The sequence below is a fragment of the Myxine glutinosa genome, chromosome 1, assembly GCF_964187855.1.
Source record: "Myxine glutinosa chromosome 1, kmMyxGlut1.1, whole genome shotgun sequence".
In the NCBI taxonomy this organism is placed as follows: domain Eukaryota; kingdom Metazoa; phylum Chordata; class Myxini; order Myxiniformes; family Myxinidae; genus Myxine; species Myxine glutinosa.
The window spans coordinates 388731612-388759551 of NC_136261.1; the positions used below are offsets into that span (position 1 = coordinate 388731612).

At 46.0% G+C, this 27940-nt stretch overlaps 1 protein-coding gene across 1 annotated transcript; it reads right to left on the reverse strand.

Annotated features, from left to right (window-relative positions):
• Positions 1–452: 452 nt before the first annotated feature.
• On the reverse strand, positions 453–27940 carry LOC144889848 (ribonuclease inhibitor-like). The gene is made up of 8 exons (XM_078771059.1): positions 27245–27940; positions 22535–22615; positions 22124–22207; positions 19155–19235; positions 13237–13320; positions 1943–2023; positions 937–1020; positions 453–790 (listed from the first exon to the last, which is right to left on the reverse strand). The coding sequence occupies exons 1-8, from the start codon at positions 27286–27288 to the stop codon at positions 781–783; spliced, it is 549 nt and encodes a 182-aa protein (XP_078627185.1). The 5' UTR covers positions 27289–27940; the 3' UTR covers positions 453–780.

Below are 27940 nucleotides of genomic sequence, written 5' to 3' on the forward strand. Positions count from 1 at the left end.
AAAAAAAAAGTTGGACAGATTAGGGAAAGACAAACAAAGATCACTGGAATGGCTAAGAAGTCAGCTCAACTGGGACGGTGAACGAATCATAATAAATGCCAAAGATCAAGGACACTACACCAGTGGCTTTAAAAAGATGGGAGGACTGAGTCAATCGGACGACAGAAAGTACGATTCACCTCCTATCGGGATGTAAAAAGCTCATGACAGAACAGCTGACACCCAAAGGCACAACAAGGTATGTAGAGTAATCCACTGGCACATGTGCAGAAATTTCAATATCCCAGTTCCACAAAAACTCATGGAAACATGAACCAAAGGACACCATTAAAGACAACATAATGCTCATATATGACCTGATGATCCCATCCAGCGTGAACATAGGAGATAAAGTCCTGCGAATGTATGCCGTGGCATTGTTTCAATGTAGCTCTACTCTGTTAAGGGTAAATGGATCATGCCATGATGGGTTTGAACCCAAACGGATCCACAGACGTTATGTTGAGGGTTCTGGTACACCATAATGTATTCTTCTTCTTCACCATTACAACGTCACTCTTCACTTTAACTCATTGACCAGGACGAACAAACATTGATCAACTGATCTGAGTTCAGATTATTCATCCCTTTTCACATTTACTAATGTTCACTACAAGAGAATGTATCAATGAATGTTCAGAATGTACCCGTTTATCCTTCATCGAGTAGTTTGTCATTAACCGTTCCTCATTCCCGCTTCATTCACCCCAATGATCCGCTACACAAGACAGGCGAAGCCTTTCATTCCCATCTATGAACACAAGCAAAACACAAAGTTCAAGGAAGGGATAATTATGGAGGTCAGGGCTCACCTGGAGAACATCAGGTACACAATCAGGCCGGAATTATGACGTCATTATGTTTTGATTTCCCAAAACAAATCCCATGCCCACTCACGCGAGGGTTTGCAACTTTGTTTGGGATTTCAAGCCTTCCATCAATCCATCCAATCCTTCATCACCGATGGGATTCGAACTCAAACTGATGGTAAAGGAGGGAAAGAGAACACCCTGAGGTTATCATTCCATTAACAACATGGAGAACTTTGGGAATACTTTCACCATTTCAATAGTTATGTTTATAAATCACTTCAACACCATATAATTATGGGATTATAACCCAGTCCCTCTCAATACACAATTATATAATTATAGGATTATAACCCAGTCCCTCTCAATAAACAATTATATAATTATGGGATTATAACCCAGTCCCTCTCAATAAACAATTATATAATTATGGGATTATAACCCAGTCCCTCTCCATAAATAACGATATAATTATGGGATAATATCCCAGTCCCTCTCCATAAACAACTATATAATTATGGGATTATAACCCAGTCCCTCTCCATAAACAACTTTATAATTATGGGATTATAACCCAGTCCCTCTCCATATTCAACTATATAATTATGGGATAATAACCCAGTCCCTCTCCATAAACAACTATATAATTATGGGATTATAACCCAGTCCCTCTCCATAAATAACTATACAATTATGGGATTATAACCCAGTCCCTCTCCATAAACAACTATATAATTATGGGATAATAACCCAGTCCCTCTCCATAAACAACTATATAATTATGGGATTATAACCCAGTCCCTCTCCATAAATAACTATACAATTATGGGATTATAACCCAGTCCCTCTCCATAAATAACTATACAATTATGGGATTATAACCCAGTCCCTCTCCATAAACAACTATATAATTATGGGATTATAAGCCAGTTCCTCTCCATAAACAATTATATAATTATATGGGTTTCATGAAATCTCTGGGTAATTGCATTAAAAATGGAGTTTATTTATAAACCGTGTGATGGAAATTCACAAATCCGTGTCCAGTGAAAGAGAAGAAAAAAAAAACAACTCAATAACAATTCAAGACTCACTCAAGAAATACCAAGTTGTTGATGTTCTTCAGTTCCCTCAAGATAGGCCCGGACTTGGTGCTCAGGTTACATCCCCTTAACCTGTGAAGAGATAAAAACGCCAAGGAGTGAAACAAAGAACCATCAGAAGAAAGTTGTCAATAAACAGGTAATATTAAGAAGGCTCTTTATTCCAGGTTGAGAGATAATTAAACTTCCAAATAAACAGGTTGAAGGTCACATGACCGATAACAGTAGTAAACTCCTTTTCCATGTGACATCATCCCCTGGATTGTGGAAACAGGAGTTTTCTACAAAAGAGAGATTAGAGCGAAGTCCAATGTGCGCCATCGCGAATCCCCACACTTCCCACCTAAAACAAAGTCAGAAGATAGCAAAAAGTTCCACCCGGAGTGGAAAGACCCAATATCAAATTTTGAGTCAAGATGTTGTCCAGTTTTGACCCCTGTGACCCACGTCCCCACCCCCTGAGGCATGAACTGGGGATCAAAAAAAAAAAATTGTTATGTATTTCATACGTCCCCCAATGGTGATTGCATTTACAACGTTTTATAGAAAAAAGGTTTTAAAATGTGTCAGTAATTGCATTTGTTGGTATTTGACCTTTTGACACCACTCCATGCGGTGAGGCCAAAAATGACACTGTTCTTGTACCGTTGTGCCATGTGGTCATCAAAACCACCAAGTTTTGTGAATTTCTGCCCAACCTTTTTGGAGGAGATAGCGTGACGGGTGGACAGACGAACTGAGTCACTCACAATATCATCCGTTTTTTTTTTTGAAAAAGCGTGGAGATAATAATAAGTAAAACACCTCAACGAACAGGTTTGAGTTATATTAACAACTATAAAAAGTACCTGGCGTTATCGGACAATGGACAATGCAGGCTCGCTTTGTGCCAGGAATATGAAGAGAGGGGTGAGAGAGAGAAGGAGAGGGGGTGCAGAGAAGGGCAGGGAAGGGAAGAGTAGGAGGGTGTAGGGGGAGGGACGGACAAGTAGGGAAGGAGAGGGGGAAAAGGAAGGGGGGGATGGAAGGGGGAGGGGAGAGCGGGGGAGGAATGGGACGGGGGATGATGGGGGAGGAGGAGGAGGATAGGGGAGGGAAATGGGGGCGGGAGGGGGGGAACAGGAATGTAGAGAGGGGAAACAGGAATTGGGGAGGGGGGAACAGTAATGGGGAGGGTGGAATACAGGAGGGGGAGGAGTAAGGGAGGGGAGGGGAAGGGGAAGGAGACACAGGAATGGGGAGGGGGTGTCATGTATGCAGTGCAAATGTTCACCGTTGTATCCCTACACCGGGACCGGGTTGTATCCCTACGCCAGAGCTCGGATGGCGCTGCTGTGAATCGGGCCTTGAACGGCAGAGTGAATAAATGCGTACGACAATTGATCGTAGTTTGTCGAGATACTTTACATGGCGACGAGGATAAACATCTAGACCATGACATCTTTCGGCCATATCGATGAATTCGACCCTCATGAGGGGGATTTTGACACGTATTCTGAGCGGTTGTCTTTCTACTTCGAGGCGAACGGCATCGCGACCGAAGGCCGGATGAAGGCCGTCTTCCTGTCCGTTTGCGGAGGTGAGACGTTCACACTCGTTAAAAACCTGATTCGGCCTCGGACAATCCAGGAGCTCACGTATGCAGAGCTCAAGGCCGCTTTGAAGGAACATTGCAATCAATCTCCTTCAGTCATCCTGTGTCGGTTTAATTTTTACATGTGCAGACAGCAGCAAGGTCAGTCGATCGCAGACTTCATTGCACACCTCAAAAAACTGTCACATCTGTGTGAGTTTGGGGACACGATCGATGACATGCTTCGTGATTTGCTGGTGGTTGGCATGTCCGATGACCGCACTCGTAGACGCCTGCTTGCTGAGAGAAAACTGACGTTCCAAAATGCCAGAGACACCGCCATTTCCATGGAAAGTGCTGAACGCAATGCTACAAGCATCGGTGCCACTCGCTCATCTGGTACCAGCCCTGCTGTGAATCGGTTGGATCATGTTCAGCCAAAACGTTGGAACAAGGCTCCTCGTCAGAAGCCAGTGCAGTCTCAAACCCACAACAACTGTTTTTGGTGCAACGGAAAGCACCCTCCGGAGACGTGTCGGTTCAAAGATGCCACTTGCCATTTCTGTTCGAAAACTGGCCATATTGCTCCAGCTTGCATCACTCGCAAATTGGGAAAAGGAAAAGCTGCTGACAAGATTCATCAGTTTATCGGTTCGGAGGAACCCGAGCTTGACCAGGTGAGCTCTGTTTCCGACAACTCAGAATCGTATGACCTGCTTCATATTGATTCTCACCATAGACGGGACCCTCTTCTTGCCAATGTTGTCGTCAACAATCGACCATTGCAAATGGAGGTCGACACTGGTGCAGCCGTCTCGCTCATCAGCCATGCTGTTTTCACAAACCTGTGGAGTGATGCTGACCGACCCCATCTGAAACCTACTACCTATGGACTCTCCACCTATACAGGTGAGAAGATTGTTCCCTGCGGTACATGTGACGTCACGGTGGCCGGTGGGCTACGATAACCGTGAGTTTCACCTACCCCTGATCGTCATTCCTGGAAAGGGCCCTTCCTTACTCGGCAGGAACTGGTTGAGCATAATTCGACTGAAGTGGGAAAGCATTCATCAACTCCGGGCAGCCAACGTTTCTCCTACCGCAGCATACACACTCAAAAATGTGCTGGATACGTACCCAGATGTCTTCAAGGATGAGCTTGGAACCTTGAAAGGACATACGGCTAAACTCAGGGTTGACCGGGATGCCAATCCTATATTTTGCAGGGCTCGCCCAGTCCCTTTCGCCCTGCGTGAGCGGATTGACAAGGAACTGGATCATCTTGAAAATCTGGGGATCATCGAGCAAATCCAGTATGCCGAATGGGCGGCGCCCATCGTCCGGTCATAAAATCGGACCAGTCCATCCACATATGTGGAGATTATAAAATGACCGTGAACAGGTGTTCTTCATTGGATAAATATCCAATCCTGAGGATCGAAGACCTCTATGCTCGTCTCACGGGAGGCAAGACTTTTATGAAACTCGATCTCAAATCCACCTATCTACAGCTCTGCTTGGACGAGAATTCGAAACAGTATCTTACCATCAACACGCATCGTGGGTTGTACAGGTACCACCGACTTAGTTTTGGAGTGAAATCTGCACCTGGAATTTATCAGCGTGTCATGGACAGTTTGTTTGCCGCCGAACGCAACGTCGTTTGTTACCAGGATGATATTCTGGTTACTGGTCGTATGGACGCGGAACATCTACAGAACCTGGAGAGAGTTCTGAAGAAGATTTCGGACTCCGGCCTACGTTTGCATCGAGACAAGTGCAAGTTTATGGTGCCATCAGTCACGTACCTGGGTCATACGATTGATGCTGAGGGTCTACACCCGACAGATGAGAAAGTCCGAGCTATCAAGGATGCTCCTTCTCCACGAGATGTGACCGAATTGAAGTCATACCTCGGTTTGCTTCAGTTCTATGGTCGTTACATCCCGAATGTGACCGACGTTTTGGGCCCCCTTTATCGGCTTTTGAGGAAAGGAGTCTCCTGGAGCTGAGGGTCTACTGAACAATCAGCATTCCAGACCTCTAAGGATCTGCTCAAATCGTCCAATGTTCTCGTTCATTTTGATCCAGAGAAGGATCTTGTGCTGACATGCGATGCCTGTCGGTATGGAGTGGGGAGTGTATTATCACACGTGATGCCTGATGGTACGGAAAGACCGGTTGCATTTGCATCCAGAACGTTGTCCCCGGCAGAGAAAAACTATTCCCAACTTGACAAGGAAGGATTGGGAATCGTTTTCGGCGTCGGCAAATTTCGCCAGTACCTTCTTGGACATCATTTCACGATTCGCACTGATCACAAGCCGCTGATCAGTCTGTTTGGTCCAACTAAGGCGACATCTGACACACTACCGCCCAGGATCATCCGCTGGTCCCTGTTTCTCGCTGCTTATGACTACACCATCTGTTATAAGCCCGGTTCGTCTATCACAAATGCAGATGCCATGAGTCGGTTACCCCTTCCAGAATCCGTTGATGATTCGCCTACACTAGGATCCATTATCGCACTGATGGATCATCTGGAAGATTGTGCTGTCGATTCCGGCCAGATCCGCACTCATACTCGACGAGACCCTGTTCTGTCCAGAACTGTCCAGGCTGTACAGCTTGGATGGCATTTGCTACCTGAGGGTGACCCAGATTTTGCGGCTTTTAAAGCACGTAAAAACGAACTCAGCGTGGAAAATGGTTGCCTACTCTGGGGATGTCGTGTCGTGATCCCGAAAATTCTGCGTTCCAGGGTCATGGATGAAATCCATGACTGTCACCCCGGGATTGTGAAGATGAAGTCACTTGCCAGAAACTATGTGTGGTGGCCGAATCTTGATGCTGATATCGAACATCATGTTCGACATTGTTACCCCTGCCAGAGCACCCGGAATACACCTGCGAAAGCGCCACTGCATCCCTGGGAATGGCCCAGCGAACCGTGGCATCGCATACATCTCGATTATGCCGGGCCTATTAACGGCAGCATGATTCTAATAATTACGGACGCGCACACAAAATGGATTGATGCCTATGTGACGCGTGGTACTACGTCAGCCATTGTCATCGAAAGACTCAGACACTGTTTCGCCACTCATGGTCTGCCCAGGATGATCGTGAGTGATAACGGTTCGTGTTTTTCCAGTACCGAGTTTGCCAAGTTCACACGTCGGAATGGCATCAAACATAAGTTTGTCAGCCCACATCACCAGGCTTCAAATGGCTTGGCCGAACGATCCGTGGGAATCATCAAATCCGGATTGCAGAAACTTCAGGAGGGAACCCTGGAAACAAAGCTGTCTCATCTCCTGTTCAAATACCGCATCACGCCACAATCAACAACCGGTGCAGCTCCGTCTGAGTTATTGATGAAACGACACTTGAGATCGACACTTGACAATCTCAAACCAGACATATCATCAAATGTTTATCAAAGCCAGCTTAATCAAAAGTTGGTGCACGATAAGACGTCCAACAGTCGATGTATCAACATTGGAGATCCAGTGTTTGCCCGAAATTTTGGTGCACGTGCGACGTGGCTACATCGGCGTCATCGAGGGACATCATCGAGAAGCCAGATCCACTGTCCAGTGTGATTCGCCTGCAGGACGGCCGCGAAATTCGTCGACATCAGGTCCACATAACCTACCGTCACTGTGAGTCGATGGAGCCTGTAGCATCGTCAGAGTCAGGACAACAGTTCGACCCGCCACTGCCGGAGATCGTCGTGGCCGCTCCAGCCGGCTCGGATGCCCCGAAAACCTCTGCAAACGCTACACCCTTCGTGGAGACCAAAGGAATCACCTCGGACTCTGTATCCACTGGTACACTGCGACCCAAAGGAATCACCTCGGACTCTGTATCCACTGGTACACCGCGACGCTCAATGCGTGAGAGAAAAGCACCCGACCGGTTGAATCTTTGAAGATGTTTTTTTTTTCACGTTGACACATGTTCTATTTTCACGTATTTTCATTATTCTCATAACCGTTTGCACACATATTTTCACATGTTTTGGAAATGTTGCTTTTGAAATGTCAATTCTGGAAATATAGCACGTATTGCTCTTGGTAATTTTGGACTTAAAGGGGAGGATGTCATGTATGCAGTGCAAATGTTCACCGTTGTATCCCTACACCGGGACCGGGTTGTATCCCTACGCCAGAGCTCGGATGGCGCTGCTGTGAATCGGGCCTTGAACGGCAGAGTGAATAAACGCGTACGACAATTGATCGTAGTTTGTCGAGATACTTTACAGGGGTTGGGAGAGGGTTGGACAGGAAGGAGGAGGGGAAGGGCAGACAGGGAGAAGGGAAGGGAGAGGATGGTGTAGGGCAAGAGGAGGGAAGGTTTCTGAAAATCTGGTGGTTAAAGCACTATACCATCTATTTATCACATAAGCAATAATAGCAGAATTTCCCTCTTCCCCTCTGCACTGCATTCGCCAGGTATCTCCCCACTCCACTTTCTTCCCCCCATGGACTCCCCCACAACTCCTCCCCACCCCCTCACAACACACTCAGAATTACCCAGGTGTAGAACGGTATGTCATCTCATCTAGTAATATCAAAACGGGCTTGTGCTAACTTATTTTCAAAAACTTATTTTTCAAAAAAACTTGTTCAAAAGAAAAAAAAAAAAAAACTTTAAAAACTTAAGAAACTCAAAAGGTTTGTAATGAAAATGAATCGAAGTTGAACCCAGGTGTTATGCTCTCTCTAACCACTGAGAGGCGTCTATAAGAACTCGGACAGCCATCGCTCCGAAACATTCCTGCGACATTTAATCCATGACACGTAGACTCGAATGGTGCGTATACGTAGATGATCCAGGCTTGCTTGCATTGATTGACATTGCTGAACTTAAACCCCATGATTCCATAATCCTGATATATTGCATGATTGTATTTTTACAGGATGTTGCCAGAGATCGAATTGTCATTAAACCTACTACTAGGTCAAAGTTGTGGATCTGATTTTCATTACAATTAATGACAATTCATCTCGCTGTCCGAACGAGAACAAGAGGCGAACAAGAGCGACATGTCGGGACACAAAATGATCCAGGTGCCGCTCTTCGCAGCCGACCCGCAAGCAGCGGCCGCGGCTGCGGAGCTGACACATTGGCTGAAAACCTTGGATAACCAATTCAAGGCTCAGGAAGCCGCTGTCACCAAAGAAACGAAATTAGACGTACTACAAACAAAGGTACACCACAATGTGTATCGGGCAATCGAACAATGTGTGACGTTCGATGCTGCCGTGGCAGAGCTGAAGCGTATTTACATCAAAAAACGAAGCGCGATCTATTCCTGGCATCTGCTCGCACGACGACGACAACAGCCCACGGAGACTTTAGATCACTTCGCTCAAGAGCTCTGATGTCTGCTGACCGAGAGTGCCCCAGCGGTACGTACACATGAACAAGTTTGTGATGATCTTGTTCACAATTCTTTTGTCGCAGGACGTAGATCCCCAGTCGTCAGAGAGAGACTTCTTGAAGAAGCCGACTTGACACTCGCTGAAGCACTACGGCTATCGCACGTCTATACCCAAGCACGGGAACAATCCGACGCGTATGAACACCCATACGTCACTGTGGGGACATCTCGACAAGCTCGACCGGAGAGAGCGACCGCCGAGGATGTGGATGCAGCCATGGCATCTCTGCCGGAATCGGAGACCCCGGCCACTCCCGAGGAGGATGTCGATCTGGGCTTGACGGCAGCAGCAGCAGCTGGACCAAAGCCCGGACGTAACGCTACATGCTATTTCTGCGGGAACCGAAGACATCTCAGGACTGTTTGCCCGGCTAGAGATGCGACATGTCATTTGTGCACAAAGACTGGTCATTTTGCGAAAGTTTTCCGATCGACGTCGCAGGGCAAACGAGGCCGCTCGACGATGAATGACCTTATCGCCGAGCCAGCGGACCGAACGGTGCGCGGGGCGCCTCGCCCGACTTTGATGAGGGTCACACATTCCCAAGGGCCCCTGGCTGTGAGCTCGACCTTGGTGAGATTCGTCGCGCCGACTAAACAAGTGGCGCAAACATGACAGTACGCGGTGCGACCGTCCTTGGCCGGCATTCTTCAGACGCCTTGCCAACTTCCTGGATCGGCCACCCGAACGGCTAATGTTGGCTTTGAAACTCCGCGCGTGACACGAGCACCATCCGGAGGCTGCACGTATGATCTACAAGCTAATGCCATGGCACGAAAGCCGGGAACTCCATGCATGGCATGTGCGCCCTCTGGAGGCGGCACGACCGGCCTACAAACGATTTCAATGGCACGGAAAACTTTAGCTGGCATTGGATCCACGCGCAAGGCACGAGCGCTTCGCCTAGACGACTCGATAATTGCAGGTCCACCTGGCCTGGCTCGTGCTATAATTCCACTTATGATCGAGGGAATTTTTGCAAATGCTTTGATCGATACAGGTTCCACAGATAGTTCTGTTGATTATCGACTTGTGCAAAAACATGGATGGCCGATTCTTGGGACAAGACGCCGAATCTTTATGGCCTCTCAGGGGCTGAGGCTCAGCACAAAAGGGGAATGTCGACTGAAGCTTGTGATTAAGGGACGAATGTTTCCGGATGTGCATCTCATGGTCTTACCAGCATTATGTGCAGACGTTTTGCTAGGACATGATTTTCTCAAGCGACATGGACTGTTGGAAATGGAATTTGGTGGCACTGATACGCTTGCTGTGTGTGCTCTTGCAGGGATGGAAATTGAGCCGCTGACGCTGTTCCCCAATATGACCATGGACTGCACACCTGTAGCAGTTAAATCGCTACGCTACTCACGAGCTGACGCGCAATTCATTGCGGAAGAAACGGCCCAGCTATTAAAGGAAGGTATCATAGAACCTAGTCAGTCACAAGTTCTAGTGGTACGAAGCGAAGTGCATCGCAAACGCATGATAATCGACTATTCGCAGACGATTAATCGGTTTACACAGCTGGACGCCTACCCTCTTCCGGGCATGGACTCCGTGGTGCGACAGGTGGCCCAGTATTCGGTCTATAGCACTCTCGATTTGCGTAGTGCGTATCATCAAATCCCCATCTCCGAGGCCGACCGCATCTATGCAGCGTTTGAATCGAGTCAAAGGTTATACCAGTTCACCCAACTACCTTTCGGGGTCACGAACGGGGTCACTTGTTTTCAGAGGGCTATGGACAACCTCATCGCTAAGGAGAACTTGACCGACGTCTTTGTATATCTGGACAATCTCACGCTTTGCGGGCATGACCAGGAACATCATGATGCTAATCTGAAGCGCTTCCTCAAGGTCGCGCAGAGGTATCGCTTAACTATGAATGAGGCTAAATGTCGTTTCTCCGCTCGCACAATAGATCTTCTGGGGTACACCGTGACCCACGGCTCAGTTGCTCCGGATAAGGAGCATCTGCGACCCTTGCTCGACATGGCCCCACCCTGTGATCATGCTTCGCTGAAGCGTGCTCTCGGGCTGTTCGCTCATTATTCTAAGTGGGTACAAAATTTCTCTGCGAAGCTCCGCCTGCTTGTGGACGGCGAAGCATTCCCCATGAGCCTTGCCGCCAAAGCTGCTTTCCATGGCCTTAAGTCCGACATCGTTGGCGCTGCTGTGGCGACGATTGACGAGAATAAATCTTTTGTTTTGGAAAGTGATGCATCGGATCATGCGATAGCTGCGACTCTCTCCCAGGGGGGGTGCCCTGGGGCTTTCTTTTCGCAAACTCTCACCTCCGCTGAGCGGAGACATTCGTCTGACGAAAAGGAGGCATAGGCCATCGTCGAGTTGATTCGGCGTTGACGTCCCTATTTGCTAGGACGATGTTTCCAAATTATCACGGACCAACAGAGCGTTGCATTTATGTATGACACTCTGCATGCTCAACGCATTAAGAATGAGAAAATCACTCGCTGGCACATCGAACTTGCCAATTTCTGCTATACAATCAAATATTGCCCTGGGAGGGATAACCTGGTTGCCGACGCCTTATCGCGGCTGGCAACGTGTGCGGGCCTCATATCTTTGGAGGATCTGCGCGCTTTGCACGACACTCTGTGCCATCCCGGGGTGACGCGTTTCGCTCATTTTGTGCGTAGTCGTAACTTGCCCTACTCGGTTGAAGACATTCGCCAGGTCTGTCGCAATTGTTCTGTATGTGCTGAACTCAAACCGCGTTTTTACAACCCTCCTATGAGGACACTGGCCAACTAGGTCGTGGGAGAGATTGGCGATGGACTTCAAAGGGCCTCTGCCGGCATCACCAGCATCGAGTAACTCTCGTTATGTGCTCACTATCGTTGATGAGTTCTCGAGATTCCCTTTCGCTTTCACATACGCAGATATGACGGCCGCCACGGTTATCCGGTGCCTGCAGAACTTGTTTTCTATGTTTGGGAATCCGGCCTACATGCATACCGATCGAGGTGCGGTGTTCCTGTCCCAGGAGGTGAGGAGCTTCTTACTCCAGCATGATGTCGCTTCTAGCGATACCACTCCGTATAGACCGTAGGCGAATGGACAGGTCGAACGCTTCAATGGTATTATATGGAGAGCTGTCACGCTAAGCCTTAGGTCCCTCGGCCAAGGCCTAGATAAATGGGCCTGGTCGTTACCTGCGGTGCTGAACTCAATCAGGACTTTACTGTGTACGGCCACCAACCAGACTCCCCACGAACGGATGTATCATCACCCGAGGAGCTCGGGTAGTATCCGACCTTTACCTACTTGGCTTGCTGAGCCGGGGCCGGCTTATCTCAAACGTGCGGTTCGCATGAGCAAGTATGATCCACAAGTGGATAAGGTGCAAGTACTCCAAGCTAATCCCGAGCATGCCCGCGTGTTGATGGCAGATGGACGTGAGTCCACAGTCTCCGTACGCCACCTGGCCCCTTGCGGGGAAATCGACAAACCAATTTACGAGTCTATGGACTCTCCCGTTGCTCCACCTATGGAGCATCTGCCGGCCATCTCGCCGCCAAATACACCCCAGCCTGTGGGCACTGCGGTGCCACCTTCATCACCTGACTCTGGCGGCTACTCCGAAGCGGGGGACTCCGGGCCTGGGGATGTAGTACCCGGTAGTTTCCGGACCCGCACTGGAAGGGAAATTCGTCGCCCCGATCACTACGGATGGACCGACTGACATGGACGGACGATCGCTGCTCTACTATTGCTGCTGCGTGCTCGATTCCTGCCTAGCGGAAGTGTAATTCAAACGGCGGGGAGAATGTAATGAAAATGTATCTAAGTTGAACCCAGGTGTTATGCTCTCTCTAACCACTGAGAGGCGTCTATAAGAACTCGGACAGCCATCGCTCCGAAACATTCCTGCGACATTTCATCCATGACACGTAGACTCGAATGGTGCATATACGTAGATGATCCAGGCTGGCTTGCATTGATTGACATTGCTGAACTTAAACCCCATGATTCCATAATCCTGATATATTGCATGATTGTATTTTTACAGGATGTTGCCAGAGATCGAATTGTCATTAAACCTACTACTAGGTCAAAGTTGTGGATCTGATTTTCATTACAAAGTTATTCCCATCTCTGAACACAAACAAAGCACAAACTTCAACCAAAGGTTGTTAATGGAGGTCAAGGTTCACCTGGAGAACATCAGGTACACAATCATGGATGATGACATCAATATGTTTTAATTTCCCAAAACAAATCCCATTCCCACTCACCAGAGGATTTGTAACTTTGGTTGGGATTTCAGAACACCCATCAACACCTCCAATCCCTCATCACCAATGGGATTCGAACTCAAACTGATGGTAAAGGAGGGAAAGAGAAAACCCTGAGGTTATCATTCCATTAACAACATGAAGAACTTTGGGAATACTTTCACCATTTCAATAGTTATGTTTATAAATCACTTCAACACCATATAATTATGGGATTATAACCCAGTCCCTCTCCATAAACAATTATATAATTATGGGATTATAACCCAGTCCCTCTCCATAAACAACTATATAATTTTGGGATTATAACCCAGTCCCTCTCCATAAACAACTATATAATTATCGGATTATAACCCAGTCCCTCTCCATAAACAACTATATAATTTTGGGATTATAACCCAGTCCCTCTCCATAAACAACTATACAATCATATAATTTTGGGATTATAACCCAGTCCCTTTCCATAAACAATTATATCATTTTGGGATGATAACCAAGTCCATCTCGATTTTTCTTTGATTTTTTTTTTGTGTGCATAATCGAGGCTCGTGAAAGAGCTAACATTTATCACACAAACGAATCAAACAGACAAACAAACAAAATATATAAAAAGGGGAGCGGTAGACAAGATGGGGAGAGAAGGGGAAGCACATAAACACAACATTTGAGAGCAGGGACATCGGGAATGTGTGGGAGGGAGAGGGCTTGGGGGGGGGGGGGTGCGAGAAGTATAAAAACAAGGACACCAAGGACTTCCAGGAAAGAAGTTGGTATTTCAAAAAAGTGGATTTGGGGTTAAATTAGCGGGGGTAGAAAAGATCAATGTTTTGGATGGGGGAAGAGAAGAGATGGTGGTGAACAGCTGTTTTAAAGACCTGGAGGGAGGAGTGGGATTGGAGAGAGTGAGGGAGTTTGTTCCAGAGGTGGGAGAAAAGAGGAATGAAAGAGTGAAGGTGAGCAGAGAGTCTTGATTTTGGCTGTTTAACCATAAGAGGGTTGCAGACAGATCTTGTGTGACCTGAAGGAATATTTGGGGGGCAGAGCCCAGAGAGAGCTGGAGGAGCAAGGCCGGAGAGGAGTCGGTAGAAGAAAGAAAGACCACCAACGTGCCTGCGGTGAGTAAGTGAAAGGCCCTCGGAGGTAGCTTCATCACGGGAGATTCCAATGATGTTGAATGCTTTGGTTTCAACAGCGTGAAGACGAGCAAGGTGAGAGGCAGGAGCACCAGCCCGGAGGGGAGAGCAGTATTCCATTGAGCTGTGGATGAAAGCCTTGTATGTGGTGAGGAGCTCAGGTGTGCCAAGGATGGACTTCGCACGACAGTGGATGCCCAGTCGGCGACTGGCTTTGGAGGCCAGATTTGAAATGTGGTTTTCCCAGGAAAGATCATGGCAGAAAGTGAGACCCAAAAGCTTGAGTGACAGAACTTCTTGGAGAAGATTATTCAGAAAGTGGATGGGAGGGTTGTCCAGTCGGTCTTTTCGGAGAGACATCGTAAGAGTGTGAGATTTGTCAGGATTGAAAGACATGTTCCACTTGTTTGCCCCGTCTGTGATTTTGTCCAGGTCTGCAGAGAGTGAGGAGGATGCAGACTGCCGATCTGAGGGATGAGGAATGGAGCGGCAGAGAGTGGAGTCATCAGCAAAGAGATAGAGAGGATTTTCAAGAGAGTCGGAGAGATCATTGATGAAGACCAGAAAAAGCACAGGGCCCAGAACACTGCCTTGGGGAACTCCAGCCTGAACAGGAAGAGGAGATGAGAGAAACCCATTCAGGGCCACACGTTGACGACAACTAGAGAGGAAGTCCACAAGCCATGCGTAGAGATTTCCATGGATACCAAAGGAGGAGAGTTTGGTGAGCAAAGCGGGGTGCCAGACCGTATCGAAGGCACGTGATATGTCAAGGGAGACAGCTCTAATTTCCTGTTTGGCATCGAGGACCTCAATCCATTGTTGAGACAGCAGAAGCAGCATGTTCTTCCCAGGAAAGATCATGGCAGAAAGTCAGTAGAGTGACAAGGGGGTCAGTAGAGTGACCTGGTCTGAAACCAAATTGATGATCAGAGATCAAAACCGTTGGAGAAGAGGAAAGATTGCATATCCGAAGCAATGATGGATTCCATGACTTTGCTGATAATTGGGAGAACGCTGATTGGTCTGTAGTTTCTCGGATCTGTTTTTCCACATTTTTTGTGTAAAGCGGTGATATTGGCTGATTTCCAAGAAGATGGCAGATGACCTTGAGCAAAAGAGAGGGTGAAAAGAACAAAGAGAGGGAGTGAAAGAGTGGGAGAACAGGATTTTAGGACCCGTGGGCTGATGCCGTCAGGTCCAGTTGCAGAATCAGAGTCGAGGGTTGACAGAAACTTTTCCACCTTGTCAGGAGGAAAGGACACAGAGTCCAGGAGCAGCTGGGTACGACTGGGTACGGTGGGTACATAGAGGGATGGGTTTGGGACACAAGATTTAGAGGCAAACACAGAGTTGAAGCATTGAGCTTTTTCACGTGCGGAGTCAGCTGTGTTGCCGTTTGAGGTAAGGGAGGGGATGGAGGGGGAACAAACACCAGAAACAGATTTGACCAGACGCCACCGGGATTTGGAAGAGGGAGACAGATAAGAGAGTTCGGTCTTGAGAACGGAGAGATATTGTTTCCTGGCTCTCCTGAGGGTGGACACACGCTTGTTTTGGGCTTTGTGAAAGGAAATGAGATTTCCTTCTGTTGGATTTGCTTTCCAGGAGATGAAGGCAAGTTGTTTCTGGGCAACAGCCTCACCACAAGATTCTGTTTACCATGGACGGGAGGAAGGGTATGACAACTGAAGACGAAATGGGCTAAATCTGTGCATGAGAGAGAGCAATTTACTTTGGAAGAATTCCCAGGATGAGTTGATGTCAGAGGTGGTAGAGATGTGAGACCAGTCCATATGATTGATGGCTGCTTGAAGACCGTGCCAGTTGGCCTGATTGAAATGCCAGACTCGTCGACGCTGATGAGGCTCCCTGAGAATGGTCAGAGAGATGTCCACTTTAAGAAGCACATGATCAGATGAGCTGATTGGAGCAGAAGAAGAGCAGCAGACATTTTTAGGGAAGTTCGTCATATGAGTCATAACCAAGTCCAGAAGAGAAGATGCTCCATTGACTGAGATCTGGGTCGGGAAATTGACAGATTGTGTCAGTCCCAGTGAGTCGCAGAAGTCCTTTGCTGAGGAGCCATGGCTGGTGAGAGAGGTACCCGCACCCAGCCAACTGGCATGGTGACAATTGAAATCACCACATATGAGGAAGAGAGAGTTGGGATGAGTAGATAGAAGTTGGTCCATATTATCAGACAGCGAGATGTAGATGGAGTCATCACTGTTTGGTGGACGGTACAGCACACATATGAACAAGAGGTGGGAGCGAAGGGGAAGCCATAGCCAGAGGTATTCCTGGGGTGAGGTGGAGAGGGCAGTGCAGGGCGAGTGAGAAAGAGAGTTTTTGATAAAGATAGCAACCCCACCTCCAGGACGAGGCTCAGGTCTATCATACCGGAGGAGGGAGTAACCAGGAAGAGATATTAAGGAATCAGAGACATCTTGAAGGAGGAAAGTTTCTGTTAAGAAAATCACGTCTGGTTTGTCAGAGGCAACCTGTATGGAGAGATCAGTTAAGTTTGAACGAAGGCCCCGGATGTTTGAGGTCCATACCGTTAATGAAGAGGAAGGGGGGGGGGGTGGCGTCGGATACAGAACAGGGGGGAGGAGGGATAGGGTAAGATGTGGAAGAGGAGGAAGAGGTAGGGAGAGCTGTTGAAGGTGTCAGAGATTTCAGAATAGCTCGGAGAAAGGGAAGGATGGGGCGGACAAAAGGTTTGATGGTGATTGGGTGAGGCACAATGAGGTCTTATTTGAGGAGGGGGAAGAGCGAAGCAGAAGGTTGGGGGAGATGGAGATGAGAGTTGGAAGGGGGAAGAAGCGGGGAGGACGCTTTGAGGAGGAGGGGTGAGAAGGGGGAAATGGAGAAGGAATTAACGTGGGGAGATTTGAAGGGGAGGGGTGAGGGGGGAGTTTATGAGGGGAGGGGTTAGGGGGGAGTTTAGGAGGGAAGGGACAAGGGGAGGTATTTGAAAGGGATGGGAAATGGGGGAGATTTGGAGGGGAGGGGTGAGGGGGCAGTCTGGCAGGGGAGGGGCGAGGGGGAGTCTCGGAGGGGAGGGGTGTGGGGGGAGTTTAGGAGGGAAGGGGCAAGGGGGGAGATTTGAAAGGGATGGGTGATGGGGAGGATTTGGAGGGGAGGGGCAAGGGGGAAGATTTGAAAGGGATGGGTGATGGGGAAGATTTGGAGGGGAGGGGTGATGGGGAAGTTTTGGAGGGGAGGGGTGATGGGGAAGATTTGGAGGGGAGGGGTGAGAGTGGATATTTGGAAAGTGTACGATTAATGGGAAATGAACATTTATTGCAAAATGAGTTTCTTGTGACCTTTGAGTTAAAAATACGTTTAAGGATGCTGGAGGGGGTGGGGGGGGGGGGGTGGGGTGGAGTGCAGGTGAGTTTAGGTTATGTATGGAAGAGGCACTGTAAGAGATGGAATTTTTTTTTGCGATGAATAGATTTGGTGAGCAAGTCGAAAGCAACCTTTTAAAGAAGAAGAAGAAAAAATAGGTGTTATAATACACGACAGAATACAGTACTTCAGGGGAAAGTTTAAACATTTAAAAGTTTAACAGTGAAAACTATCTGGGGAAATGGGGGAGAAACACGTGGTCGAAGAACGAACGAACGAATAAGAACAATGAATAAACAAATAAGAACAACGAATAAGAACAGAGAAGGAAATGTGTTTATTTTTTTTATTTTTTTTTATTTGAGAGTTTGAACAAGGAAGTAGGCTATGGGGGTGAAAAGACTGGGAAAAACAGAGAACGAAAGTTATTGGAGCACAATCGACGGACCGCTGAGAGAAAAACAAAGCCTCAAGGTAGGACACGGTACAAGGCCTCAAAAGACACGACACAAATTAACACGATTTTCTCTACAGGTGTGAAAGATTTACACCGATAATTTTCCTCGGGACCCACTGTAGGTACACACACAATAAAATAAATACAATTTTGACGAAAATACAAATGGGAACAATTACTTAACTTCGATAGCGTGGAGAGCATGGACAGCTGCGAAAAAACGTAACCTCGCCGGCAAGACCGGAAGCGGAGGGAAAACAATTATATCATAAATTATATAATTATATAATTTATATAATTTTGGGATTATAACCAAAATAAATTATATAATTTTTATCATATAAATTATATAATTATATCAATAAATTGATAAACAATTATATAATTTTGGGATTACAACCCAATCCTTCTCGATAAACAATTATATATTTATGGAATTATATCAATAAATTGAACAATTATATAATTTTGGGATTATAACCCAATCCTTCTCGATAAACAATTATATAATTATGGGATTATAACCCAGTACCTCTCCATAACCAATTGCATAATTATGGGATTATAACCCAGTCCCTCTCTATAAACAATTATATAATTATGGGATTATAACACAGTCGCTCTCCATAACCAATTGCATAATTATGGGATTATAACCAAGTCCCTCTCTATAAACAATTATATAATTATGGTATTATAACCCAGTCCCTCTCTATAATCAATTATATAATTATGGGATTATAACTCAGTACCTCTCTATAAATCAATTATATAATTCCTGAATTACAACCCAGTCCATCTCTATGAACAATTATATAATTATATGAACAAAAGGAGTGCTGGATGTCATTTCTCACTATTTATATTTAAAATGGAGTTCATTTATCAACCTTATGATGGAAATTCACAAATCCGTGTCCAGTAAAAGAGAAGAAGAAAAAAAACAACCTCAATAACAGTGCAGAACTTACTGAAGCTCCTCCAAGTTGATGATGTTATTCAGTTCCCTTAGGATCGACCCAGACTTAGTGCTCAGGCTACACACCATTAACCTGTGAAGAGATAAAAAAAAACTTCAAGGAGTGAAACAAAGAAACCATCAGTAGAAAGTTCTAGATAAGTTATATTAGTAGGTTCTTTGTTCAAGGTTAAGAGATAATTACAGTTTTTCTTCATCACCGAAACACATTTCCTGAAACAATATCCTCCGTTACCAAAACAGTTTACACAGAAATAGACAACTATCGGGGACGCCTTTTCACGGGGGTTGTACCCTTCCCGCTCCCCCTCCAACTTGAGTCGAGGGCCAAATATTCCCCCATTCTTCCCTGCTGCCCAGATTCTTCAGGACAGCATGGTCAGTGTGCCGATCAGTCCACATGGACCAGCCCTTTCCTTCTTGTCTTTCTCTCACTCTTTCTCTCTTGCTCTCCCTCCCTCTTTCTCTCTCCCTCTCTCCACCCTTTCTTTCTCTTTCTCTTTTTCTTTCTCTTTCTCTTTCTCTTTCTCTCTCTCTACCAATCTGTCATGGCCCTGACTTTTTGAAGGCAGGGGAACACCATCCTGAATGTTGGGGATTTCTGGATCGTTCCTGCGAGATCAATTGGCTGTCTCTGTGTCGCACGCGGGCTTGATCGAGAGAGCTGTCTGGGGCTATACAACAATAACAACAACAACAACAACAACACATGAATCAAAACTGTCTTGTGGGTTGCAAAACTACAAAAATATTTAGCAAAATGCAATAATGCTGTCAAATAGATGGAGGTCCTCAATGCCAAAAAGGAAATCAGAGCCATCTCCCTTGACATATATTGTGCCTTCGATACTGTCTGGCACCCCGCCCTGCTCACCAAACTCTCCTCTTATGCCTTATGGTATATCCATGGAAACCTCCACACATGGTTTGTGGACTTCCTCTCCGGTCGCAGTCAACGTGTGGCTCTGAATGGAATTCTCTCCATCAATGATCTCTCCGACTCTCTGGAAAATCCTCTCTATCTTTTTGCTGATGACTCCACTCTCTGCCGCTCCACATCTCAACCCTCAGATCAGCAGGCAGCAGCCTCTTCACTCTGTAGACCTGGATAAAATCACAAACTGTTCAAACAAGTGGAACATGTCTTTCAATCCTGACAAATCTCACACTCTCACCATGTCTCTCCAAAAGACCATCTGGAAAACCCTCCAATCTACTTTCTCAGCAATCCTCTCGAAGAAGTTCTGTCACTCAAGCTTTGGGGTCTGACTCTTTGCCATGATCTTTCCTGGGAAAAACACATTTCCAAGCTGGCCTCCAAAGTCAGTCGCCGACATCCTCCATTGTGCGAAGTCCTTCCTTGGCACCTCTGAGCTCCTCTCCACATACAAAGATTTCATCTGCAGCTTGATGGAATACTGCTCTCCCCTCTGAGCTGGTGCTCCTGCCTCACACCTAGCTTGGCTTCACGATGTATAAACCAAAGCTTTCAGAATCATTGGAATCTCCCGTGATGAAGCCGATTGTGAGGGCCTTTCACTCGCTCACCACAGGCAGGTTTGATGGTCTTTATTTCTTCTACCGACTCCTCTCCGGCCTAGCTCCCCCAGCTCTGTCTGTGCTCTGTCCCCCAAATATTCCTACAGGACACACAATATCTGCCCGTAACCCACTTCTGGTGAAACTGCCAAAATCAAAACTCTCTTCTCACCTTCACTCTTTCATTCCTCTTTTTCCCACCTCTGGAACAAACTCCCAAACTCTCTTCAATCCCTCTCCTCCCTCTAGGTCTTTAAAACAACTGTTCATCACCATCGCTTCTCTTCCCCCATCCAAAACCTTGATCTTTTCTACCCCCGTTACTATACTCCAAATCCACCTCCTTCAAATTCGGTTTTCTTTCCTGAAATCCTCTGCAGTGCCCATCTTGTTTATCCTTTATATCCCACCCCAAAACTCTCCCTGATCTCTCCTGTTGTTGTATATTTATTTATATATATATCAGTCACTATGCGACCCCCATATCATCAGTGGAGAACCGCCAGCAAGGTGTCCCATACAGCTGCTGCTGCACCTTGCTGGGAGCGATAAGCACCGCCTGCCACACGGTAACGTTATCTCTGGTATCCACTCATCATATGGAGTCGACCTGGTTGCGGTTGGGAGTTACTAATAATGGTATCTGTAATCTGGTTCTCCAACCTAATGAGCGGACAGCATGACGTCATCGCCATGCATGTCCGCATTGCCTGCAAAGCTCCAGAGGAACCATCTAGCAGTGCGTCATTACGGATTATAAATCCAGATACTGTCACAAGTGCATAGTGACTGATATAAAAACCGAAAGGTTCACAGAGTTACAAGTGTATGGAAAGCCTCACTGCGTTGCCCTGATGAAGCCCCAACAAGGGCGAAACCAGGTCGGTAACTGTGAGTTTTGCATGCACTTGTGACAGTATCTGGATTTATAATCCGTAATGACGCACTGCTAGATGGTTCCTCTGGAGCTTTGCAGGCAATGCGGACATGCATGGCGATGACGTCATGCTGTCCGCTCATTAGGTTGGAGAACCAGATTACAGATACCATTACATATATATATATATATATATATATATATATATATATATATATATATATATATCTATCTCATGTTATACGTGTTAGCTGTCATACGAGACTAGATGAAGTATACAACAAAAAAAAAATCCCCTGTACAGGACAGGCTGTCCCTTCCATTCCCATTCCTGAACACAAGCAAAGTACCAAATTCAACAGAAGGTTCACCTGGAGAACATTAGGTTCACTTCAAACTCACTTCAAACTCACCAGAATCAGAGATTGTGACATCAACACGTGATTGTGACATCAACACTTAAAACTCACTTCAACCTCACCAGAATCAGAGATTGTGACATCAACACGTTTTTATTCCCCAAAACAAATCCGCTTTAAACTCACCAGAGGATTCGTAACATTGTTTTGGATTTCAAGCCTTCCATCAACCCCTCCAATCCCTCATCACCGATGGGATTCCGACTCAAACTGATGGTAAAGGAGGGAAAGGGAAAAACCCTGAGGTTATCATTCCAATCACAACATGGACTACTTTGGGAATACTTTCACCATTTCAATAGTTATGTTTATAAATCAGATCAACACCAAATAATTATGAGATTATAACCCAGTTCCTCTCCTTAAACAATTATATAATTGTATGAACACAGGAAGTGTTGGATTTTTTTTTCCTTCCATGAAATCTCTAATCATGTTAAAAATTGAGTTTTTTTTGATAAACCCTGTGATGGCAATTCACAAATCTGTTGTGAAAGAGAAGAACAACAAAATCCTCAATAACATTTCAGGACTCACTTAAGCACTTCCAAATTGTTGATGTTACTCAGCTCCCTCAGGATAGGCCCAGACTTGGGACCCAGTTGACATCCCATCAACCTGTGAAGAGATAAAAACTCCAAGAAATGAAACTACAAACCATCAGTAGAAAGATGTAGATAAACTAGTTCTCTTAAAAGGTCGTTTATTACAGAAAGATTAAATAACCTGAAAATCAACAGGTTGAAGGTCACATGACTGATAATAGTATATATTCCTTTTCCATGTGGTATCGTCTCATGGATTCTGGTGGTGAAAGAAGGCCGCATTCTAGTGAATTGGGAACTGAGTACCCTCGTCCCTCTATACAAGGGGAAAGGTGACCCTCTGGACTGTGGCTCGTATCGAGCGATAAAGTTATTGGAGCATGGAATGAAGGTATTGGAAAGTGTGTTGGAGAGAAGGATAAGGAAGAAAGTGAAGATTGACGAAATGCAGTTTGGATTTATGCCAGGAAGAGGAACGACAGACGCGCTTTTTATTGTGAGGCAGTTGCAGGAGAAGTACATGGAGAAGAGGAAGAAGTTGTTTCTTGGGTTTGTTGATCTGGAGAAAGCATTCGATAGGGTTCCACCCGAAGTAGTGACATGGGCATTGAGGAAGTTAGAAGTGGAGGAATGGTTGATCAGAGTAGTGATGGCAATGTACAAAAGAGCATGCACAGCTGTAAGGACGAAGGACGGGAACAGTGGTGAGTTTGAGGTGAAGGTGGGAGTGCATCAGGGGTCGGTACTAAGTCCACTACTATTTGTAGCTGTGTTGGAGGTGCTGGCTCAGAACGTAAAGGAGGGTTTACCGTGGGAGTTGTTGTATGCAGATGATCTGGTGTTGATTACGGAAAGTATGGATGGACTGAAGGAAAAGATGAACAAGTGGAAGGAATGTATGGAGACAAAAGGTCTGAAGGTGAATATCGAAAAGACGAAGGTAATGGCAAGTGGTAAAGCATGTGGGGAGGTGGAAAGAACTGGGAAGTGGCTGTGTGCTGTGTGCAGGAAGGGTGTCGGAGTGAACTCCATTCAATGTGCAATGTGTGCTGAGTGGGTTCATCAAAAATGTAGTGGTCTGAGAGGGTCATTAACCAGTGTGGCAGCTACATTCAAATGTAAGGTGTGCACAGAGGGAGCTGCAGATGGAGGAAATGTTGAGTTGGATCTTGGAGATGGCGTGAAACTGGAAGGTGTGAAAACATTTTGCTACCTCGGAGATGTGCTGAATGGAGAAGGTGGATCAGACTCGGCAACGGTTGCTGGAGTGAGATGTGCATGGAAGAAGTTTCGGCAACTGAGTGGCATGCTGATGAGGAGGGGATTGCCATTGAAGCTGAAGGGAAAGGTGTATGCTGCATGTGTGAGAAGTGTTATGATTTATGGGAGCGAGACATGGGTCATGAATGTAGAGGAGCAACGAAGGCTGGAAAGGGAGGAAATGCGAATGTTTCGGTGGATGTGTGGAGTATCGTTGAGAGAGAGGAAGACAAATGATGAATTGCGAAAGATGATGGGAATAGAGCCTGTGATTGATGCTGTGAAGAGGAACTGGTTGAGATGGTTTGTCATGTGTTGAGGAAGGATGAAAGTGACTGGTTGAGAAGAGTGATGGAAATTAATGTAGAAGGAAGTAGAGGACGGGGAAGACCGAGAAAGACTTGGCTGAAGATGGTGGAAGAAGAAATGCGGGCAAGGGGGTTAACAAGGGCAGATGCAGAAAATAGGGCAAAATGGAGAAGATTGTCATGGGGACCGCAAGGCTAACCCCTGCTCTAGCAGGAAAAATGGCCTTAAAAGGTATGTTGTTGTTGTTGTTGTTGTTGTGTATCGTCTCATGGATTGTGGAAACAGAAATTTGTACAAAAGAGCTATGATAGTAATGATTAAAATTCAAAATATTTTTTTCAAAAGAATGAATAATTCAAAAGAGATATAATGATGAAATTGGAATATATTTTTTGTGATTTTATTATTGACAACCCTCAGAATTTTTTTCAAGATATCGGATTGAAACTTACACCGCATAATTGCACGCACATATAAACTACAGACGGCCACTGATGTTGGCCGATTAGGCCTGGCCTAATCGTCGCAGTCGGCGTTCCAATTCATCCCAAAGATGTTCGATGGGGTTGCGCTCAGGGCCCTGTGCAGGCCAGTCAAGTTCTTCCACACCGATCTCGACAAACCATTTATGTATGGACCTCGCTTTTTGCACGGGGACATTGTCACGCTGAAACAGGAAAGGGCCTTCCCCAAACTGTTGCCACAAAGTTGGAAGCACACAATCATCTGGAATTTCATTGTATGCTGTTGTGTTAAGATTTCCCTTCACTGCAACTAAGGGGCCAAGCACGAACCATGAAAACCAGCCCCAGACCATTATTCCTCCTCCACCAAACTTCACAGTTGGCAATATGAATTTGGGCAGGTGGCATTCTCCTGGCATCCGCCAAACCCAGATTTGTCCATTGGACTGCCAGATGGTGAAGCGTGACTCATCATTCCAGAGAACGCATTTCCACTGTTCCAGAGTCCAATGGCGGCGAGCTTTACACCACTCCAGCCGACGCTTGGCATGGCGCATTGTGACCTTAGGCTTGTGTGCAACTGCTCGGCCATGGAAACCCATTTCATGAAGTTCCCGACAAACAGTTGTTGTGCTGCCGTTGCTTCCAGAGGCAGTTTGGAACTCCGCAGTGAGTGTTTCAACTGAGGACAGGTGATTTTTATGCACTATGCACTTCAGCACTCGGCGGTCCCGTTCTGCGAGCTTGTGTGGCCTACCACTTCACGGCTGAGCTGTTGTTGCTCCTAGACGTTTCCACTTCACAATAACAGCACTTCCAGTTGACTGGGGCAGCTCAAGCAGGGCAGAAATTTGACGAACTGACTTGTTGGGAAAGGTGGCATCCTATGACTGTGCCAAATTGAAAGTCACTGAGCTCTTCAGTACAGCCCATTCTACTGCCAATGTTTGTCTATGGAGATTGCATGGCTGTGTGCTTGATTATATATACATGTCAGCAATAGGTGTGGCTGAAACAGCTGATTCCACTAATTAGAAGGGGTGTCCGTATACTTTTGGACATGTCATGTATCTGTACTGGAGGTGAGTGTGTCTATAGTTTATACAAGTTCTAAAACTTGGAGTGGAATAGGAACATGATGAAGATTATGAGATTTATAATGAAGATAAAGACTTAATTTAATAATCAGTACAGAAAGCTCTCAATGAAGGTTCATGTTTTAGTAGAATAAGAAAACAGATACTTTCTGACATGTTAAAGATTCCATGTTGATTTGATAAATTATTTGTTTTATTCAACTTTGAGAAACCGAAACTGAGAACATTTTATGGACTTTGTACTCAGTATGAAGGACTCGTCCTTTGAGCACAACAAACACAAAACACGAGGATTTTCCTTAATTATTGGGATCAATAAGTGAAACATTTATTTATCTATCTATAATTCCAGTAATCTCTGTGTGTATGTTTGTATGTTTGTATGTTTGTATGTCTGTATGTCTGTGACCGCTGTTTCTCGACAACCACGGGTCCGATATACTTTAAACTTGCCAGGTATATTGCTGGGGACCCGAGGATGTGCCTTTTCAAGGTTTCATATTAATCGGACAAGTAGTTACCGAGCTATGTCCAAAAAACGATTCAACCAATCAGAGAGCAGCGAGCTATCACGTGTGCCGAACGTGGCGAACAGACTCTGCCTCGGACGGCACATTTGAGAGCGTATTCATTTATTTCCCGTTGGCAAACTATGTTGGCGTTAAACTATGTTTTAAAACTAATTAAAACTAATTTGCGATTCTTTCGCTTTCCTGCGCGTTTGTGCACGCTATGGCGATTTCTTTACCAAACTCCGCAAGCCGTTCGCTTTGGACCAAACCATTTCATGTAAATAGAGGGGGGGGGGGGGGGGATTGTCACCGTACTCGCAAGCCGTTCGCTTTGGACCAAACCATTTCATGTAAATAGAGGGGGGGGATTGTCACCGTACTCGCAAGCCGTTCGCTTTGGACCAAACCATTTCATGTAAATAGAGGGGGGGGGATATAATTTTAGATATATATATAGTACGGGCATGCCCTAGTCTATCTATAATTCCAGTAATCTCTGTGTGTGTGTGTGTCTGTGTGTGTGTGTGTGTGTGTGTGTGTTTGTCTGTGACCGCTGTTTCTCGACAACCACGGGTCCGATATACTTGAAACTTGCCAGTTATATTGCTGGGGACCTGAGGATGTGCCTTTTCAAGGTTTCATATTAATCGGAGAAGTAGTTACCGAGCTATGGCGATTTAGCCGTTCGCCGTTCGCTTTGGCTTTGCGAATGGACCAAACCATTCATGTAAATAGAGGGGGGGGGGGGGGGTTCTGTGGTCGTTCGCTTTGGCTTTGTGAATGGACCAAACCATTTCATGTAAATAGAGGGGGGGGTTCTGTGGTCGTTACTGCCACGCGGTTTGGAATGTTTTTCCGAACGGGCACCCACATACGGGCACGTCCTAGTATAATTAATTTAAGGTTATATAATATCCCATTGATACATTGACCTTCACAGAACCTCAACACAAAGTAATTATTAAAATCACATCATTTATAAAAAAGGGAAAACCTTTATGTTCAAACATCCCAACGATCCATACACAGGCACTCGTCTAAATGATACACAGGTACTCACCAGAGTTCTTTCAGTCGGTTTGGTTTGCTCACCAGGGACTTCATCAGAATCTCCAAACCTTCAACACCAATAGACTGGCCATTAAACCTGTAGAGAGAGAGAAGGCAGAGAATGAGGTGGACCCGTTGATTGAGACAGATTTCAAATGTGCACAAAAGGATTGTTCATCTTTTGTATGCAACAGGTGGTTGCAGGTATCATCATTTGCTGGGGGCGCAGCTGTGCCAATGCAGATTCAAACCCAGGATAATCAGTTTAGAGGTGATTGCAGTGCCCAAACCTCCAGGCTATCCTCGCAGGCCTACAAAAAGTCTTGTGTACAAAATACGAGGAAATTCGGAAAGAGCAAAGGGTGAAGGGATTGGTTTCCTCAACATCAAGATGAGCATGGTGGGAGGTAGGAGCACCAGCCCAGAAGGGAGAACAGTACTCCATTAAGCTGCAGATGAAGGCCTTGTAGTTGGATAAGAATTCAGGTGTGCCAAGGAAGGACTTTGCACAACGGAGGATTTCCAGTCAGAGTCTAACGTTAACAGGCAAACTCGGATATGCAGATTCCTCTCCCATCTATCTTATTAACAATCCTCTTGAAGTTCAGTCACTCAAACTTTTGGGTCTCACTATCAGCCATGATCTTTGTGCAAACGTCTCCCTTTATTTTGTCCATCAACCCTGCTGCTGGTACGTTTCACTTCC

Bases quoted from the DNA above. Each gene is read 5' to 3' on its own strand.
- LOC144889848 (XM_078771059.1), bottom strand. From the start codon at position 27,288: ATGAAGTCCCTGGTGAGCAAACCAAACCGACTGAAAGAACTCTG. The intron at 2,024-13,236 runs GTGAGTGGGAAT...ATCTCTTCACAG, and splicing joins CCAAAGTTACAAATCCTCTG to GTTAAGGGGATGTAACCTGA. The intron at 1,021-1,942 runs GTGAGTCTTGAA...CTTTACCATCAG, and splicing joins AACAACTTGGTATTTCTTGA to TTTGAGTTCGAATCCCATCG.